Source organism: Monodelphis domestica, chromosome 6 (assembly GCF_027887165.1).
Source record: "Monodelphis domestica isolate mMonDom1 chromosome 6, mMonDom1.pri, whole genome shotgun sequence".
In the NCBI taxonomy this organism is placed as follows: domain Eukaryota; kingdom Metazoa; phylum Chordata; class Mammalia; order Didelphimorphia; family Didelphidae; genus Monodelphis; species Monodelphis domestica.
The window spans coordinates 278,700,758-278,719,393 of record NC_077232.1 but is presented as its reverse complement, the minus strand read 5'-3'; the positions used below and the strand labels follow the sequence as shown (position 1 = coordinate 278,719,393).

Sequence of the window (18,636 nt, the reverse complement as noted above, 5' to 3'; positions counted from 1 at the left end):
TAGTGATTCTAAGAAAAGAATGTTACCAACCTTGGTGGTTAGCAGATTGAAAGTTCCTAAGTACAAATTTTGGACATCACTACAAGAGGTGGTGACTTCTGTAAGAGCACACTTCTAAGGTAAAAAGGGCCTACTTTCAGGAAGCCATTCCTTGGCCGGCCAGGAAATCAAGGCCAACTCTACAGGATAATCCCAATGTCACTTAAGACAGTAAAGGTCCAAGGTGCATTCTTTTCAGAGGAGGATATGTATGTAATAGGTAATCTGAGTATTTTGTGTTGCCTATATTTGTTCATATGTGCCTCTCTCTCTATCCTTTGCTTCTTATGCAGTTTCTATAATAAGACCCCTTCCCACCCCCTATAAAAAAGAAATGACGTATCTTGTTCCTCCTTTCCCACCCACCCCTATCATTTTCAGATTTTCTGCATAGTTCCAAATGATTGAGGTTGCCAGAAGCCTGACTTCTAATTAAGCCAATACCTAATCAAGTACATCAATTAATAAAAGCTTGCTATATAAAGAATTTTTTGGAAGGCAATTACCAAAATGTAATTTTAATTTTAATTTATTTTTAAACCCTTACCTTCCATCTTAGAATCAATACTGTATATTGGTTCCAAGACAGAAGAAGAGCAGTAAGGGCTAGGCAATGGGGGTCAAGTGACTTGCCCAGGGTCACACAGCTAGGAAGAGTCTGAGGCCAGATTTGAACCCAGGATCTCTCATCTCTAGGCCTGCAAAATGTAATTTTAAAAAAATAATTCACAAACCCAAGATTAAAAACCTCTAATAAAGGATCTTCTGTCTCAGCCAGTAATCCTCTGGTAATTAACACCTTTTGTCCCCAGACTCCTGCTAAGTTTCTTATTTCAAATGTCTAAACCTATAACATTTTAAAGATTTTTTTTTAAGAAGAGATTAAAATCTTTGAAGAGTTTATAGTTGACTTTGGAATGCATCATTCAATGGTTTTGCTATTTAATAATTATTAACTTTACTTTTAATTATCTTTTACTAATCAGAAATTTATGTCTAAAATATTAGAGTAGCTAGTTTATGGAGGATTTATGAGAAGGCATAAACATGTATGTACAAAATAATCTCATGAACACATTACTTTTTTAAAAAAAGAAAAAGAATCACAAAATTGTATAGGATAAAAAGTCTCAGAGGAGTTGTGATACACTTGGGCATGTCAGGAACACAAAGTTTGACTTGCCCATTTAGGTACAGCCTAACAATTGGTGGGAAGAGAAAAAAAACAGAGATGGGCACTATAGCAAGGGCAGCAAAAGTAGCAAGAGGATGATTGACAGGCCTGGATTCCAAGAGCCACTGGGTCAGGTTCTACACTGAAAGGCCTGTCAATAATCCTGTTGCTACTTTTCCTTCCCTTGCTATAGTACCTTATAATAACTTACTAGAGAGATTCTCCAAAGGCTTATGGAGAGGGCCCTAGGCTTTCATTCATTTCCCATTTTTGAAGCTTCCTTCATAATGTAAAGCTAGGAAGTCTTCTATCCTAAGAGTTCAGTTACCTTGCATAGAAAGTTCAATTAAATATTTGGTATCCCTCATTTCTAAGTGAACAAAATGTATCTTCTAATCTCAGGTTATTTTTAATTTTGAATTACAATGTTACTGTATCAGAGTGACCTTGTTCTTGGAATAGGAAGGATTGTATTCAATATGAAATCATTTCCTCAAGTATAAGGCCCAAATCTAAACTCACCTTGTCTTCATACATCCTTTTGGCCTCTCTTAATTCAGAACGCAGCTGAGAAACAGTAGATTCCAGTTCACTGAGCTGACGCATATACATTGAATTTTGATTCCTTGCTTGTTCTCTAAGAGTTTAGAAAAATAAAAAGCAAACCACCACCTAAGAATAACAATGACACCTAAGGGGACCACAATCATTATAAACTAAAATTCTTAACCCGATATAATCTGTTCCAAGACGATTACTAAAATTTCTGTTCAAATTACCAACATTTGCATGTTTTGGTTTTTATTCTATGGTCAGGAATATAAACCTTACTTACATTTTATTATTTAAAAGGCTCTAGGATTTAGCTAACAACAATCTACTCAGAACAAAATACTACATATGTAATTTTATCTAGCTATAAAAGTGTATTTTCTATTTTTAAAAAATTTTTTTTAATGTATTGACATTGTCACACCCTTTAAAAAAAGGGTGAGCAGGACACAACTTGAAATCTCTCTCAAGAAAAAAGCTAAATGCATATTTGAATCAAACAACTAGGACACATACTGAATGATTTCCATTTGGCTCTGGATACTATTTGCTTGGCTTCGGGCACTGCTAGCTTTCTCTGTCAGGCCTGTTACTTCAAGCTCATGCTCATTCATTAATTGCTCGATCCTATAGAGAAAGAGAAATGATCAGAGTTGGGAAATAGAGTTCACCAAATTATAAACTGTTGCAAAATAATTTGTAAATGTTATAAACGTTAGAAGCACAGAATGAGAGAGTTGGAAGGGCCATACATGAGAGGAATACACACTAAAAAATACCTAGCATGTCATCGCCCCGCCTGGGCTTCAAGACTCCCTGAATGGGGATCTCACCTGCTCTCCAAGCAGTTCATTCCACTTTTGGGTAGCTCAAACTGTGAACTTTAATTTCACTTTGGATTGAAGACATCACTTGGCTTATTAGAAATAATGAATTCACTGGCTACCACACTAGTCAGGTCTCTATCATTTCCTCCCTGGATTATTGCGCCCTTCTCTTACCTACCCTTTTCTGTGCCTCAGTCTACCCTCCCCAGAGATATCAACAAGATGCTGAGCCCATCAACTCCCTTGCTCAAAAAGTTCTAATGACTCCCTGTCACCTTCAAGATCAAATACAAAGTTTTCTCTTTAGCATTTAAAGCCCTTCACAGTCTGGCTCCAGCCTACCTTTCTGGACTCACTCTGACCTTACACCAAATTGACTTATCATTCTGCATCCATAACCCTCATCTCCTATCTCTATGCCTTTGCCCAGTCTGTCTTCCATGCCTGGCATGCTCTTCTTCCTCACCTCTGCCTCTTAAAATCCTTAGCTCTCTTCAAAGCCCAGCTAGATTGCTAACTGCTAATCCCTCTCATCTAACAATGTCTCCCAGGTATACACACTCAGCCTCCTGCTAGAAATTACCTTTACTGCTTTTGCTGAGGATACATTTTATATTTACTTGTATGTATTCCCCTTATTTTCCCTAATAGAACCGGTCTCATGAAAGCAAGGTCTCTCTTTTATACTTGTATCCAAAGCATATAACCCATAGTTAGTACTTACCAAACATTATTAGCTGAACAGCTTAAAGCTTTTTTTGTTTGTTTTTGTTAATTTTCCTAGAAATATAGAAATTCTAAAATGATGATGATAACAACTAGCATTTATTGAGCACTTATTAAAGTCAGTAAAGTGCTTTACAAATCTTAAGTCATTTGATAGTAGGTGGATGCCATTATTATCCTCATTTTGCAGGTGAAGGAAACGGAGGCAAGCTGAGGTAAAATGACTTACCAGTTACAAAGTAGATATAAGTGGTCACATCTGAATTCAGGTCTTCCTGACTCCAGGCCCAGCCCTCTGTCCACTGCACCCCCCAGTGGTGTTGGTGTCTTAAAATAAACAAAGAAAAGGATGTACCTGTCTTGATGCTGTTGAAGAAGCAGCTCTATTTTGTTCTGTGATTCAGTTTTCAATGATTCAAGTTGGTCTTCTACCTGGTGGAATTTTTTTTAAAAGATTGTGATGAGGTAGTGAGCAGCACATCCAAGCCTTCACTCCTGTAATACTCAAATGACAGATAATATTGAAAACCAAGGACCTTATAGGACTTCTCTTCTAGATCCTTGACTTTCTCTATACCCCACCCCAAGATAATGCAAGTTAAGTGATGCCAGTGAGGATGCTGAGCCTGGAAGGAAGCCACTCTGGCAAGAACTTTATTAGCATATAAGATGGGAGCTTACTCCATCATGAGCACGTGTTAAAAACAACCCTCCAAGAAGTGATATTAATTAATGAATTTTAATATACTCTGTACACAGAAACTTCTAAAACTAGATGGTAAGAAAAAAAAAGTAGTGTTCTCACCACTTACTGGAAAAATCCTCCCTTTAAGATAAGACACTTCCGTGTCTAATTCTCTTAGAAGTTTACTAATAGCTGTGCCCAAGTTGCGGACGTGGAGAGAAGAGATGGTCTCATGCTCATATATTCTCTTGCCTGTGGTCTCTTCATAGTCCATCAGAATGGACCGGATTTCCTGAAGCACACCTTCATGGCTGAGCATTATCTTTCTGAGCTGCTCTGTCTGGCTATTGCTCTCCCTCAGCATATCTTCCTGAAGGCGCTTAGCAGTTTCAAGTTCATGAACTGTATTTTGGAGCTGGTTCCTCAGATCATCCTGAGAATGGGTCTCCCTTCGTCTAGGAAACAAAGTTAAATAGAAGAAAACAAAACATACTTAAACTCTAGTTCAAAGGAGGCTTTATCTTGCAAATATGTCATTAAAATTTTTTTTTATGAATGTGGAACTAAAAATATATTAGAAAAATGTATTACTTTGGACATTTAAATCTTGCTTCAGTTAGAATATTGCCTTGGTTTGTGTGGGGTGGGCTAGCCTCCCACAGGGATGGAGTCTTGGAGGTGGGAGAGTGTTGGCGAAATGATGGATGGGACACTGCTTTCACATTCAACCCACAGCACAGGTTTCAGAGGATAAACTGCTCCACGTTGGCTGAGGCCTGGCTTTATTTTATACCCTCATGATCACACATCTACTTGGCACACAGTTTCATTCTCAACATACTTGTTTCCATAGAACTTAACAACAGACAGGAAGCTTAGGGAGGTAGTCAATGAAACATTGTTGCTAAGGGTAGGATCAGAGGGTAGAATTAATATGACCCAGATATAGGTCAGGGAATTCAGAGCACAGATTTACTAGAAGTTTTTATGCCTAGACAAGATGGGCCTACCTAAGTGAGTATATAAGAATCCTTAGATTTAATTTTGTAAGTGGGCTCTCCTGGTAATATCCCAGGGGGACAGAGTGGGACAACTGTATTAACCCTGCAAGCATGTTGCTCTCATTTATTTTTCCTGGGGCTAAGTAAGAATAATAATCATAGCAATTCCAATAATAAAGGGATGTTAATAAGGAAAGTCACTTAGAGGGGTTCCAGTGGGTGTTTCTATCCTTCCTGGGGACTGCTTTGCAGTCCCCAGTTTCCACATGGACCATGTCAAGCAGCGTGGTCTTTGACGGCTCCCAGCATTGGCTGATTATTTATTCAAAGTTGAATTTGGATGACTCAAAAATTAAAAGTATAATATACATTTTCTCCTGTAAAAAGTTAATATGTATTGTTTCTTCTTGGAAAAAAATATGATGCTCTGTTCTTGAGGTGGAATTGCACAGTGGATTAAAAAATAATCATTAACAGAGCTTCATGAATGACAATGGAGAGACTTGTTCCTCGGACATAATTTCTTCAGACATGTGACATTTATACTCACTTAGAATTATTTTCTGTTTTGGGAAGAAAACTGACTTAACAGGAAGAAATTGCAAAGCTAAACAGACATTTATCTCTCCCTTTATAAGAGCTCTTGGATCTTTCACTGAAGAGACTAGCCAAGTTGATAAGAAGGGCAAAGATGCCAATCTAAGAAATATATGATTGTCCCATTGAAATTCAAGAGTCCAAGGGTGAACTCCAATACTGACTTATTCAGAGCTCAGACAATGCTCTCTTTCATCCTACATGTCTCTCACATGGAAACAGGAACAAAGGATGGACTACTGGATATGAAGAGTCAATACAGGAAACAGGTGAATCACAGACTAAACAATTCTGCTTCTGATGTCAAAGACTGGGCAGTTTTTCCCTCTAAAACTTTAGCTCACAAACATAGATCTTAGACCTAGAGCAGCAGAGGACATCCAGGCCAATTGCTTCCTTTTTTAAATGAGAAAACTGAGGCAGCTATAGATAATGAGATTTGCCCAGGGCCACACAGCTAGAAAGTATCTGAGGCAGGATTTGAAATCAGGTCTTGCTGTCTCCACTACCAGTGCTCTATTCGTTACATCACCTAGGTTTAGTTAAGATCTGCAGAAGTTGCTAACCTTCTATTTTTCCTTTCCCGCTTATAATAGTCCTGGGAACAACAGTGCCCTTCCAGACCATCAGTTCTGCTTCCAGGCCAGCCCTAAAGCCATCATCAAAGGGAAAAACACTTGTAGAGAAAGGGCCTACCATCCCTTCTACCAATACCTGTTCCTGCCAACCAGCGGGCACCCCTGAGGCAATAAAATCACCCTAGATGAAATAATGGAGTACTCAGAGGGAAAAACAAGGTGACACAAGATGTGTGAGGCAGATTAAACCATGAACCATAGCCTCGACTACAAGCTACCACTTCCCTTCATGCCCTAGTGAAGATAGTCTAATACCGTGGGTAAAAAAGCGCAGGAACTAGCTGCATCCCCCAGACCATCAGCCAGCTTCTAGCATAGCAGTATTGAAGAGAACAATACTGTGGGCAAGGAGCCTAAAGAACAGTCAGCTCCCATACACTTACTCCAACAAAAACCCGTTAACTCACAGCAGAATGAACCATGATTAAAAAACTCAATGGGAAGTAACTGTAAGTGAATTCTCTGACTCTAGAATTGAACTCAAAAAATGAAAGCCAATAGCCCAGGAGGCCACCAGCAAAGCCCTGGGGCAGACAAAGCATCTCAGTGCAACAAAGGCCATCTAGAGACAAACATTGTGTAGGGATCTGTGTCTGGAAGCAGTAAGAATGGAAGGCTCTAGAAAATCTAGAGGGGGTAAAAAAAAAAACCCTAGAGAACTTAGAAGAACCCCAGGGAGTAGCAGCAACCAGTGAGGCCTAGGAGTGCTCAGTCAAGGAAAGTCTAAAGCACATGGACTCTGAGGCCTCTCAGATGCTTCCCTGAGATACCATAGAGGTCCATGAAGACCCAAAACTCTGAGCCTCAAGGATCCAGGGAGATCTAAACTAGTGAAATAAAAAGAGATCATCACAGGACCTGGAATGATCCAGGGTTAAAACAACAGGGTCAACTATCCCCATCCAAAAGTATAGCCAAGAGGTAAAGCCTGAACCTAGCACAAAGCTTGAATGCAGGAATTAACGTTGAAGATAAAAGAAGACCCCAATCAATATAAAAAAGTTTTCTCTAAGTCTAGGAATCCCCCAAAAAAATCTCACCTGAAAGTGTAACTACCTAATAATTACAAACAGAGATCCTAAGAAAAATGAATTTTCTTTTTTTTTCTTTAATCCTTACCTTCTGACTTAGAATCATTATCCTGTATTGATTCCAAAGCAAAGCAACAGTACAGGCTAGGCAATGGGATTAAGTGACTTGCCCAGGATCACGAAGCTAAGCCAGAGCAGCCTCTGAAAAATGGATTTTCTCCAAAGACATATGACTATCCAGAAAAAAATGAAACAAGGAATAAAAAAAGAGACAAAAAGAAGCAAACAATGGAACTAGAAGAAATAGCTTATAATAAAAAGCATTAAAGTTTAGCCAAGTAATGGACTTTCTGAAAATTAGAAGAAACAGAAATCAGCGACTCTAAAAGATAGTAAGAGATATGAGGCCAAAAAATGTTTTAACTGAAAGAACAAAAGATGTTATATATAAGTTTTTAAAACAATCTGAAAAACAGGTCAAAGAAAAATAATTTAAGAATCACTGAACTTGGAGGCAGCTAGGTAGCTCAATGGTTTGAAAGCCAGGCCTAGAGACAGGAGGTCCTGGTTTCAAATCTGTCCTCAGACACTTCCTAGCTTTGTGACCCTGGGCAAGTCACTGAAGCCCCATTGCTTGGCCCTTACTGATCTTCTGCCTTGGAACCAATACAAAATATTGATTCCAAGATGGAATATAATAAGTATAAGTTTATAATAAGTACATTTTAAAAAATTATCTCTGGACTCACTAAAATCTATTTTTAAAGGCCCTGTACATCATACTTAAAGAAATCATAAATAAAAACTGCTCAGGTCAATTAAAACCAGAGGAATGAGTAGGGATAGAAAGAATTATTACCTCCTAAAAGAATCCCTAAAAGGAAAAGTCCCAGGAATGTCATAGCAAAAATCCAGAGTTCCTACATCAAAGAAAAAATACTGCAATCATCTAAAACACCAAAGAAGCACAATCAGAATTACACAAGCTCTGGAAGCTTCTTCTATAAACAAGAAGAGATCTTAGAATACAATAAGCCAAAAGAATGGAGTAATTAATTTCTGACAAAAAGGCCAGAGCTAAGTAGGATCTCTGAAACACAAGACTGAAGAGATACCAAGAAAGATATATTTATTTAAGCAATTGGAAGAAACTATATATGATGATGTATTACTGACATTCTAAAGAGGGGAAAAATACAAGTGACCCTGCAGAACTTCAGTATCTTCAAAGGGTATTAAAAGAGTGGTTGCTGTTGTTTGTTGTTGTTGTTAGGTGGGCCTAGGGGAAGGTCAGTTCCATGCTAAGGAATGGAGACAAAAATTATGTTAGTACAGTAGGAAGGAGGTAGGCTTGCTATTTCTAATTATTCCCTCAAAGCGGGTACATGAGAAGCCTGGCTCTCAAACCACTGAGCAAACTAGCTGTCCCAATTATACTTATTTTTCAATAAGCTTTTTTTTTTCCCATCTCAGTTTTTAATGGGAGTGGAGTGAGGGCTGATTATAGTGATGCCATAAAAAAGAGCCAAAGAAGACTTCTGGGTCATGTGAGCAACAAGAGAGCAGACTAGACATTTTCCCTATGCCTGGCAAACCACTTTGCCACAAAAATTATGTACCAAAGAGAAAGCAGTTTCAGCATCTCTATGGTCTAGGACGGTATTGGTGAACCTATGGCATGCATACTGGAGAGGCTGCTCCCTTCCCCTTTTCCACGCACCTGAGGACATTCCTCTCAACACCTGCCCCTCTGGCCAACAGCCCAATGGGAGCACTTCCTCCCTCCCCTGTTTGGGGTAAGGTGGGGGGCTCACATGTAGCCTAAGGGTTGCAGTTTGGATACTCAGTCTCTAAAAGGTTTGCCATCACTGGCCTAGGACATCCAGAATCCAAAGATTATTTTAAAAATCCCCCCAAACCTTCAAAATGATGTTCATTATCTCTGAGCTCACTCAGCACAGCTGCCTACAGGTGAACACTTGTTTTGTGGGCCTACGTTACTACAAGGGAGGGCACCCATAGAAGGGACTAACAACCCCTCCACCAACAATGCCAACCACCAACTGTCACTGATAGGCAAGTTATCCCAAGAAGCCTGGAAACAGCAGCACCCTCCAGGCCACTGGCCTTGCTTCCATGGCCTAGTCCCTACAGATGTAATTCAGGGAAGCAAGCCTAGTGAAGATGTGAGCTAGGAATGGCTCCTGTAGATGCTACAGGCCCCATGGCTACTGAAGACTCAGAAAAGAAAGTTCTTGGCACTGTCAAATAGTTCAACATTAAAAACTGATGTGGTGTTGGCAATGGAAAGACATTAAAGAAGATGCAGGGTCATCCTCTGCCTTGCCATCATACCCTGAGGGCCATCATCTAGAAGTTAAAACTTCTTTTATGAATCGTGTTCCCCATTAGAATTGAGCTCCTTGGGTGTGGGAACTGGGTCTGACTTTTCAGTTGTATTCCCAGCATACAATTGCTCTGCCCAGATCCTCCATGCTTTACAGAGGACATCCAGGAAATTCTCTTCATCATTTCTCACCAGCTCCTTTCCTGGACTTTGTCAACTCCAGAGAGTCTTCTTTTTGCATAATGACAATAACATTTTCCAATCCTACCTATATGAGTTTGCCCACACACTGGATAACTGCCTCTTTCCTTTTCAGCTTTCTCTGTGCTCTCTCCCCCTTTAATTGTGAGCTCTCTGAGAGCAGGGACTCTTGTACCTTTTTTACTTATCCAGAGGTATAGTAGGCCCTTAATAAATGTTTGCTGACTCTGGCTCAGCACTTGGCACATAAGAAATATTTCCTAAAAGCTTTTTAATTCTTTACTTACTCACAACCCTCCATGCTCAGAGAGGCATCAATGGAGAGCCCTTTCTCTCAACATAAAGAATAAGCAGAAGCAATTACAAAGGAGGAGTCACACAAGTCAGCATGAAGGGTTGGGAGGTTTGGGAAAAGATAGAGTGGAAAAGAAACGATCTTCAAGAGTGATGTTAGTCTTAGTCAATGAATTATTTGGTAAAATAATATAAAAGACCACATGTACCAATTTCCCTTGTTCCCTTTTGTAATTATCACTAAACCTCACCAGAATTATTAAGTAGAACATTTATTTCTCTGTGAATTAGGTGTGTTTTTATTAATTATTATTATTAATATTTCAGTAAAATAGTAATTACTAATTCAACAAAATATAAGCATTACACTAACTATGAGTTCACCCTAAAGATCACTGGAGGATGTTTAAAGACTTACCAGTTTCCTTCAAGTTTTAGCTAAGTCCTGTGTTCTGTAAAAATTGGAAAATGAGGGGATGTCCTTCAATTGGGGAATGGCTGAACAAATTGTGGTATATATGTTGGTGATGGAATACTATTGTGCTAAAAGGAATAATAAAGTGGAGGAATTCCATGGAGACTGGAACAACCTCCAGGAAGTGATGCAGAGCGAAAGGAGCAGAACCAGGAAATAATTATACAAAGAGACTGATACACTGTGGTACAATCGAAGGTAATGGACTTTTCCATTAGGATCAATGCAATGTCCCTGAACAATCTGCAGGGATCTAAAAAACACTATCCACAAGCAGAGGATAAACTGTGGGAATAAAAACACCGATGAAAAGCAACTGCTTGACTACAGGGGTTGAGGGAATATGACTGAGGAGAGACTCTAAATGAACACTCTAATGCAAATACCAACAACATGGAAATTGGTTCGAATCAAGAACACATGTGATACCCAGTGGAATCGCTCGTGGGCTATGGGAGAGGTTGGGGGGGGGGGGGGGGAAGTAAAGAAAATGATCTTTGTTTCCAATGAATAATGTTTGGAAATGACCAAATAAAATAATGTTAAAAAAAAAAGTCTTTCCCCATCCTCCTTATCCCCTTTGTGCTTTCCCTCTGAGGTTAGCCCACTTTATTCCATATATGTGTTGATTTTTTGTACAAAACTGTTTATGAACTATGAATCCCATTAGACTGTGAGCTCCATGAAATGTAAGGGTCATGAGTTTGCCTTTCTTTATATCAAAAGACTGGAGCACATAAGTGCTTAATATTTGCTGACTGACTATAAGTAACACATTTTGAGAACCTATGGATTAAATGAGAAGCAAAATTGTATGGTGAAAGACAATAGAGTAAGATGGTAAGAGAACTGGACTTTGAGGCAAAAGCCCTGAGATCAAGTTATAATTAGGCTACTGAGAATCTTAAAACTTTTCAGACTCTACCTTAAAACATTTGGTTAAAGCTATTCCCCATTTTAAACAATGAAGGTACTTGATCAGGAATGTATTGGGAACTCTAACATTACTCCACCCATACTTAGGCATACTTTAGGAGAAGATAAAGTTGTAAAACTCCTTACTGAACAATGAAAAAGTCCCCAACCCATACTTATAATGAGGCCAAAAGCCCTTAAGCTAGGTCTATTTTTAGATCTAATACAAAAGGATGCTAAGTACCTATGAAGGTCAAATTAATCACTAAAAGGTCAGGCAACTTGCAAGGGACAACCTTAGCAAAGGTGTGAAATACTCAGAAGTTTTAGTCTACCCAGAGAAGGTGATAACAAGATGTGAATTAAGAAGGTGATAACAAGATGTGAATTAAGAATGGTCAGTCCTTTGGAAAACATCTACTGTGTTTGGTAGATGTGAAAATTTAGGGAAGGTGACATAGGACATCTCTTTAAAAGAAGGTCAGAGGCCTCTGGAGGTAGTTCAGCTTAGGAAGCTGAATTGGAGGTCTCTCAGTGGCTGAACTTAGTTGAGCTCAGGAACTGAACTGGAGGGTCTCTCTGAACACTAAAGTTTTGCCTGGGACAAAATCTTGTAGTGAGTGATTAAGGACTGACTAGTCTCTCTTAAAGCTCAGGCCTAGGCCCTTTCCTACTATTTCCTCTGCCTCTCTCTCTCTCTCTCTCTCTCTGTCTCTCTGTCTCTGTCTCTCTCTCTCTCTCTCTCTCTCCCTTTCTTTAATTTCTTCATTCGTATTAATTAAAATCTACATAAAACCCAGCTGACTTGGGTATTTCATATTTGGGAATTTTTCCCATGGCGACCACTTATTTTTTGTTTAAATCAAGACACTAAAAATTATATTTATAGTTTGGCAATTCACACTCTTGAAACCCATATTTTTGCGGTCACACTACAGAGCAGTCAGGTAATTGTGGACAAGTGACTCTGGGCCTCAGTTTCCTCATCTGTAAAATAGAGTATCATATTTGTACTAACTACTTCTCAGGGTAGTGAGGAAAACATTTTTTATAAGTTGTGAAGTACTAGATAATCTATCATCATTATAGTTAAGATGGGTAGAGACTAAAATATGGAAAAGAGAAAAGAAAACTAAGTTTCCCAGAAGAATCTTTATGCTTGTTGGAATTACTCTACATCTGAAAAGACTCATTTGGCATTAGGTCCCATTCAAGGTGCATTCTCTTTAGCCCAAGTAATAGGAAAGGCAAAACACTGCCAATCAATACCTTCAATTTATGTAACAAGCTTCCCATTGTATTCCAATCTTGTGCAAGGCATTGACTCTTCTATGGTCCTTGGTTTCCTCCTTGGTAAAATGGGGGATTTAGTCTAGAAAACTTTGTGATTCAGTGAAGAAAAAGGCTGGGATTTTGGGATGCTGAGACCCTAGATTCAAGTCCCAACTCTGCCCCTTACTCTCAGTGTAGCATTGAGTAAGTCACTTTACCTCCTTCTGCCTCAGCTTCCTCATCTGTAAAAGGAAGGGGTCAGTCATCTATGACCTCTACATTCTCTTCTTGTTCTAAATTCTAAGGCCCTAAATATTTTCCAGATATTCCCTAAATTATCCCAAAAGAGCTTTCTCAAGTAGATGGAAAGAAGAACATCAAGAAACCAAATAATCTGTTCAATTCATTAGTAAGACCTAGAATGGGAAACCAAGATTCCAAACTCACATGAGATCAGGTTTGTTCCATTTACCAAACTACTATCTCAATGGTAGGAGTGGATAGCATAGGGGCAGCTAGGTGGCTCAGTGGAGAGAAAGCCAGGCCTGAAGGTGGGAAGTCCTGGGTTCAAATGTGACTTCAATCACTTCCTAGCAATGTGACCCTATGCAAGTCATTTAACCCCAAATGCCTAGTCCCTTGCTGCTCTTCTGCCTTAGAATCAAAACTCAGAAACAATTATAATACAGAAGGTAAAGGCTTGGAAAAAATGGCATAAATGCCTTCATAGGTGTTCAAGATCAATACTAATGTCTCACTTGATGTAGTTTCCCAACAAGAACAGGGAATGTAGAATTAAATATATTCAACTACTACAAAAGAATGAAAGGATTGAATAATTCAAATATTTAGAAAAAAATCAATTTGGTGTTTTCATTGGCAGAGCAATGTATTAAATAATTAAAGGACCTAATGTAGGGATGGGCCACAAATATCGCTTCATTCACTCTCCTAGGGAGCTCAGAGTGGAAAGCACTAGATTTAGAAGTCAGGAAGTTCAAACCTAGCCTCAGTCACTTACTAGAGGTGGGACTCTAAGCAAGTCACTGCCCCTCATCTGACCTCCATGCCCTCAAATGGGGAGAATAAGAGCACCTCCCTGGCAAGATTGTTTTGAGGACCAAGGAATCAATGGAACAGGTTTATAAATCTTACAGTACTCTATGAATGCTAGCAGTTACAAACGAGAAACCTCAGTGTAACTTGGAACAAGGTCCCCCAGCTAGTGGATTATCACTTCCAACTCTAAAATCTGTGACCTTTAGTCTTTAGTATGAAACACTAGCCACACTCTCACTAGTCTCTCACACACCGACCTGATGTCAACCAAGGCGTCTCTCTCCATCTGCATCTCTTGGAGCTTGGTCTGCAAGTCGATGACTGACTGTCTCAGATGGAATTTCTGTTTTTCATGCATCTCAGCACTCTGAAAGAGTTCAATGTCAGACTGTATACCATTATTTTTCTCATTTTCATCCATCTAGGGCAGTAATCAACATTCCTGTACAATGTTGTTAAATCATCTAAGCCAATCCCCAAGCTTGAAGCTATGTCACATTCTCCCATGTTACTTTGCCTGCAGCTCTTTGGGCAGGGAGGCCTGGCATGGGGCAGGTCATAACATTGTTGTTCATCTATACTATATTGAAACTCCCCTCTAAAACATGGATGTAGCATCTGCCCTTTATATCCTTCTGTGAATGTTACCTGGTAAACCTACTTCTGATTACTCAGCTCTCTTAAGCTGCTACATCTGTGGATTTTCACAGACCAATTAACATGGTTTTTTGCTTACCTCCAATTGTCCTGAGGATTTTTTTTTTATTACTAGGGAATTTGTGGAGAGAACGTGATATTCTTAAACTATTCTTACAAGTTAGTGAACATGTTAAAAGTTTTAGTGCACTACTTGAATTGATTCCTAGTCTATTCTCATCAAAAACATTAAGAATAGGGGAAGAAGAGGACAAATAAGCTAGAAAGATTGTCCTGGAGATGGGAGGTTCTGGGTTCAAATCTGGTATCAGATACTTCCTAGCTGTATGACCCTGAGCAAGTCACTTATTGCCTAACCCTTATCATTCTCCTACCTTGGAAGTAATATTTAGTATTGATTCTAAGAATGAAGGTAAAGAGTTAAAAAAAAAAGAGTATATCACAGAAGGGCCATTCATCCTTATGGCCACCAAGTGTGACTGATCTTCTAAGTAGGAACAATGTGGGAGACCCTGGATTATATGTGATAGTTTTCCAATCCATATTCTTACTCAGGATTGTTTTGATTAATTTTCATCAAACTAATTCTAGGTATTAAAAGATCAAATGCATCTGAAGCAATTTACAAGTGTACTTTTCTCACACTAAGTTCTGAGTGTGAATCAAGAAGCAAGAGGGGAACTCACTTCATTCAGTCTTCTCTGTAAATCTTTCACCTGATGAGAATACTCTTCTAAAACCCGCTCAATATGTTCTTTTCCAGGGTAAGGGATAACTTTTCGCTGGGTTTCAAGTTCCATTTCATATTTAGTGAATAAAGGGTTCTGTGTTAAAGCCACCGGTGTGGAAGGGTTTTCATTCACTGCACCACGAAGACAAGTTGACACTAAAAACGGACTGGCAGAACCTGGAAAACAAGAAGACCATCACTGCACACTTTCATCTCTCTCCAGCTTCATACAACTGCCCTTAGGATGCAGCTCTGTGATGCCATTCTCTCCCCCATGAGCTGAGAGCCCACATGTTCCCAAAGGCTAGTTTACCTTGCAACAGATGGACTTGAATTCTGCTGAGATAGAAGGTCATGCTCTCGTGCTTCCTATTCTAGTGGGTCCCCAAGTCTGGCATATCATTCCCACTAGCACACTGGCCTTTGGCACACTCACAATGCCTGCTGCTCAAACTTCATTCCTATTCCACAGGCCCACTCCACCCATTCTATTTTGCCTTTAGAAATCACAGCCTATCCCATTACATTCTAGAATTCCCTCTCAACTTTAATGAAAATCTGGCTCTTCTCCAAGAATCCTTTATCACCTTCTCCACTGGTAACAAATTTCCCCAACCATTCATTCATCCAACAAGCAAGCAAGCATTTATGAAATGTCAACTATTTCCAGTCATTGTACTAGGCACTGGGGATACAAAGACAAAAATTAAAGTCTCTGCCCTCTGCAACCTAAAGTTCTACTAAGGGAAATAATGTATATGCTGATTAATATAAAATAAATGCAAGGGGAGGGCAGGAGGTACACTAAATGCTGGAGTGAGGGTGGGAATCAGAAAAAAAAAATTTAGAAGTACTTTATGGGACCAGGAAGGAAGATGACAATCTTAGATGTGCTACCCTCTGCTGATTAGATGATTCCTCTCCTTAATGACCTGTTTTTGTGAATTATGACATCTGATTTCATTATCATGTCTCTATCCTTATTACTATCATATACAGACTTCCAGGTCATTTCTCATAATAACTTTGACATTAAGCTCTCAGCCTTCCTCTCCACCTGTTGCTTCCTGCCATTATCCTTGAGAACAGTCCTATTAGCTTTCCCCCCAGTCTAACTACACAATTCATCACTTTCCTGAACTCTAGTGACTTCCTTTTCCATTTTACTTCAGCTACACACTAATATGATCATATTTGGGACTTCAAGGGCTCTAGAATTAAGGTACCCCTGAGATTTAGAATTTTAAAGTTTTTCTCTTTTATTACCACACCTTGTGTCTCCCATTTTCCTCTTACATATAACTTACTATTTAGCTTTCACACATTCCTAATTCTCCCAATCCATCTTCCTACATGGTTTTAGGTTTACTACTTTAATATTCCATGAGTTACTATCCTAGAATCCTCTGTCCCCTAGACATGGACCCTAGAACTGTTTAATAATCTTGCTACACTCTCCATATTAGATAAACAGATCTCATTTTGTGCAGTCGTTATTCCAAAAATTTTTTTTCTCTTCCACAAAGAGCACATGGCCAAGCCTTTTACTTCACTGAGAATATGGAGCCTCCAAATCACTGTTAGATTTTATAAAGGTTGGGATGGGTCCTACACACCCCCAAATTGGGGAAGCTGAAGCTCCCCATCCTCAGTAGTCTGCACAGTAGAAAACAGGCCCCAACAGTAATAGAGGAGCCAAATAGTTGAGGAGAGAAGCCAATTACAAAAAAAAGAGGGGGGAAAAAAAGCTGAGACAAAAATGCTAAGAGAAAAACACTGTGTATAAACCCAGCTGCCAAAAAAAAAAAAAGGAAAAATTAGTAAATATTCCAGAAAAGTCCTCAAATGCAATGAAATGTTATGCTTTAATGGAAATCAAAACAAAACCTACCAAAGAAAAAGGGAATAAAACAATAAATACCACAAATTCATAAATTCCCTTCTTGAGATAATGAAACAAGAAGAAATTTCAGAATTGTTTAAAAGAGAAGCAACACTTAAATTTTTTATTACATTTTAAATTCCAAATTATCTCCTTCCTTCCCTTCCTCCCAATCTCAAATTAGAAACTGCTAATATTTGATACTACCATACATCCATTCTTTCTCTGGAAGTAGATAGCATTTTCCTTCATAAGTCCTTCATAGTTGTCCTGAACAATCATATAACTCAGAATAGCTTAGATATACATAGTTACTCATTAAACAGTATTGCTGTAACTTTAAAAAATGTTCTCTTGGTTCTGTTCATTTTACTGTCTTTCCATGTTTTTCTAAAACCAAACTGCTCATCATTTCTTATAATGTGGTAGTATGCCATCACAATTATATACCACAACTTATTCAGCCAATCCTCAATTGATGGGCATCCCCTCAATTTTCCATTTTTTGCCACCACAAAGAAAGCTGCTATAAATATTTTAAGAACACATAAATTCTTTTCCCTGATCACCTTGGGAAACAGACTTAAAGTGGTAGTGCTGGGTCAAATACATAGCTTTCTAACTCCTTAGGCATAATTCTAAATTGCTCTTGAAGAGAAATAATACTTTTAAATGAAGAAATCAGGATTAGGTCAAGAAATCAGAAATCTGAAAAGAAAAAAAAAAGCAATACAAATAAAAGAGTAAATAATTTGAGAGAAAACAATAGACAAGAACCCCAAAATAAGAGAGCTTCTGGAAAAAAAAAAAGAACAGATTTAAGAATCAAACATACTTAAATGGAAGAAAATTTGACTGAACAGAAGAAGCTACAAGTTTCAAAGAACATATATTTATATGTAGAATGCAAATAAAGGTTACTGACCTTAAAGATAAAATATATAGAGATAATATCTCTCTAGCTCTCTCAGGAAAACGCTGTAATTTTAAATGCCTTATTACCAAACTGCAGGAAATCATTAAAGCAAATTACCCATTGGTTTAGAAAACAGATACCTAGTATTAATTGATAGAATAAACAAACCACCAACAGAGAAAAGTTAAAACTCCAAGGTTAAATATAATTAAAGTTCAGAATTTCCATAATAACAGATTTTTCAAACAGGAAGGCAAATCAATTCCACATTTATTGAAATCAAAAAGATTAGAAAGTGATACTGGAAAAGGACTGGAAAGGAACTGGAAGACAGCACAAAATAACGGTCTGTAAAACTGAACCTAATCATAAAGAAAGGGGAATTTTCAACAAAAGAGGAACATCTAAGATACATTCCTCCAAAAGGAAACCAGAGGTGTGCATAATATTCAATCTACAAACACTTAAAACATGAAAAACACATGGAAAGTAAGCAAGCACAATTATCAACAATAATCTTAGGGCAGTTAGGGAGCTCAGTGGAGAGCGACCCAGGAGTAAATATGGGAGGTCCTGGGTTCAAATCCAGCTTTGGACACTTCCTAGCTGTATGACCCT

General features: G+C 38.5%; 1 protein-coding gene across 19 annotated transcripts in view; it reads right to left on the bottom strand.

Moving 5' to 3' along the window:
- Window positions 1-18,636, bottom strand: part of CCDC158 (coiled-coil domain containing 158) — a 114,811-nt gene that overhangs the window by 76,292 nt on the left and 19,883 nt on the right. For 13 of the 19 annotated variants that reach the window (XM_016422980.2, XM_016422985.2, XM_016422988.2 and 10 more), the window contains 6 exons: window positions 15,177-15,397; window positions 14,091-14,221; window positions 4,131-4,458; window positions 3,674-3,750; window positions 2,282-2,392; window positions 1,736-1,850 (listed from right to left, as the gene is read on the bottom strand). In XM_016422980.2, the coding sequence (XP_016278466.1) occupies window positions 1,736-1,850; window positions 2,282-2,392; window positions 3,674-3,750; window positions 4,131-4,458; window positions 14,091-14,221; window positions 15,177-15,397 (983 nt within the window). The remainder of the gene's footprint in view (window positions 1-1,735; window positions 1,851-2,281; window positions 2,393-3,673; window positions 3,751-4,130; window positions 4,459-14,090; window positions 14,222-15,176; window positions 15,398-18,636) is intronic. The other 6 variants (XM_016422986.2, XM_007495750.3, XM_007495757.3 and 3 more) reach the window with 1 other exon arrangement.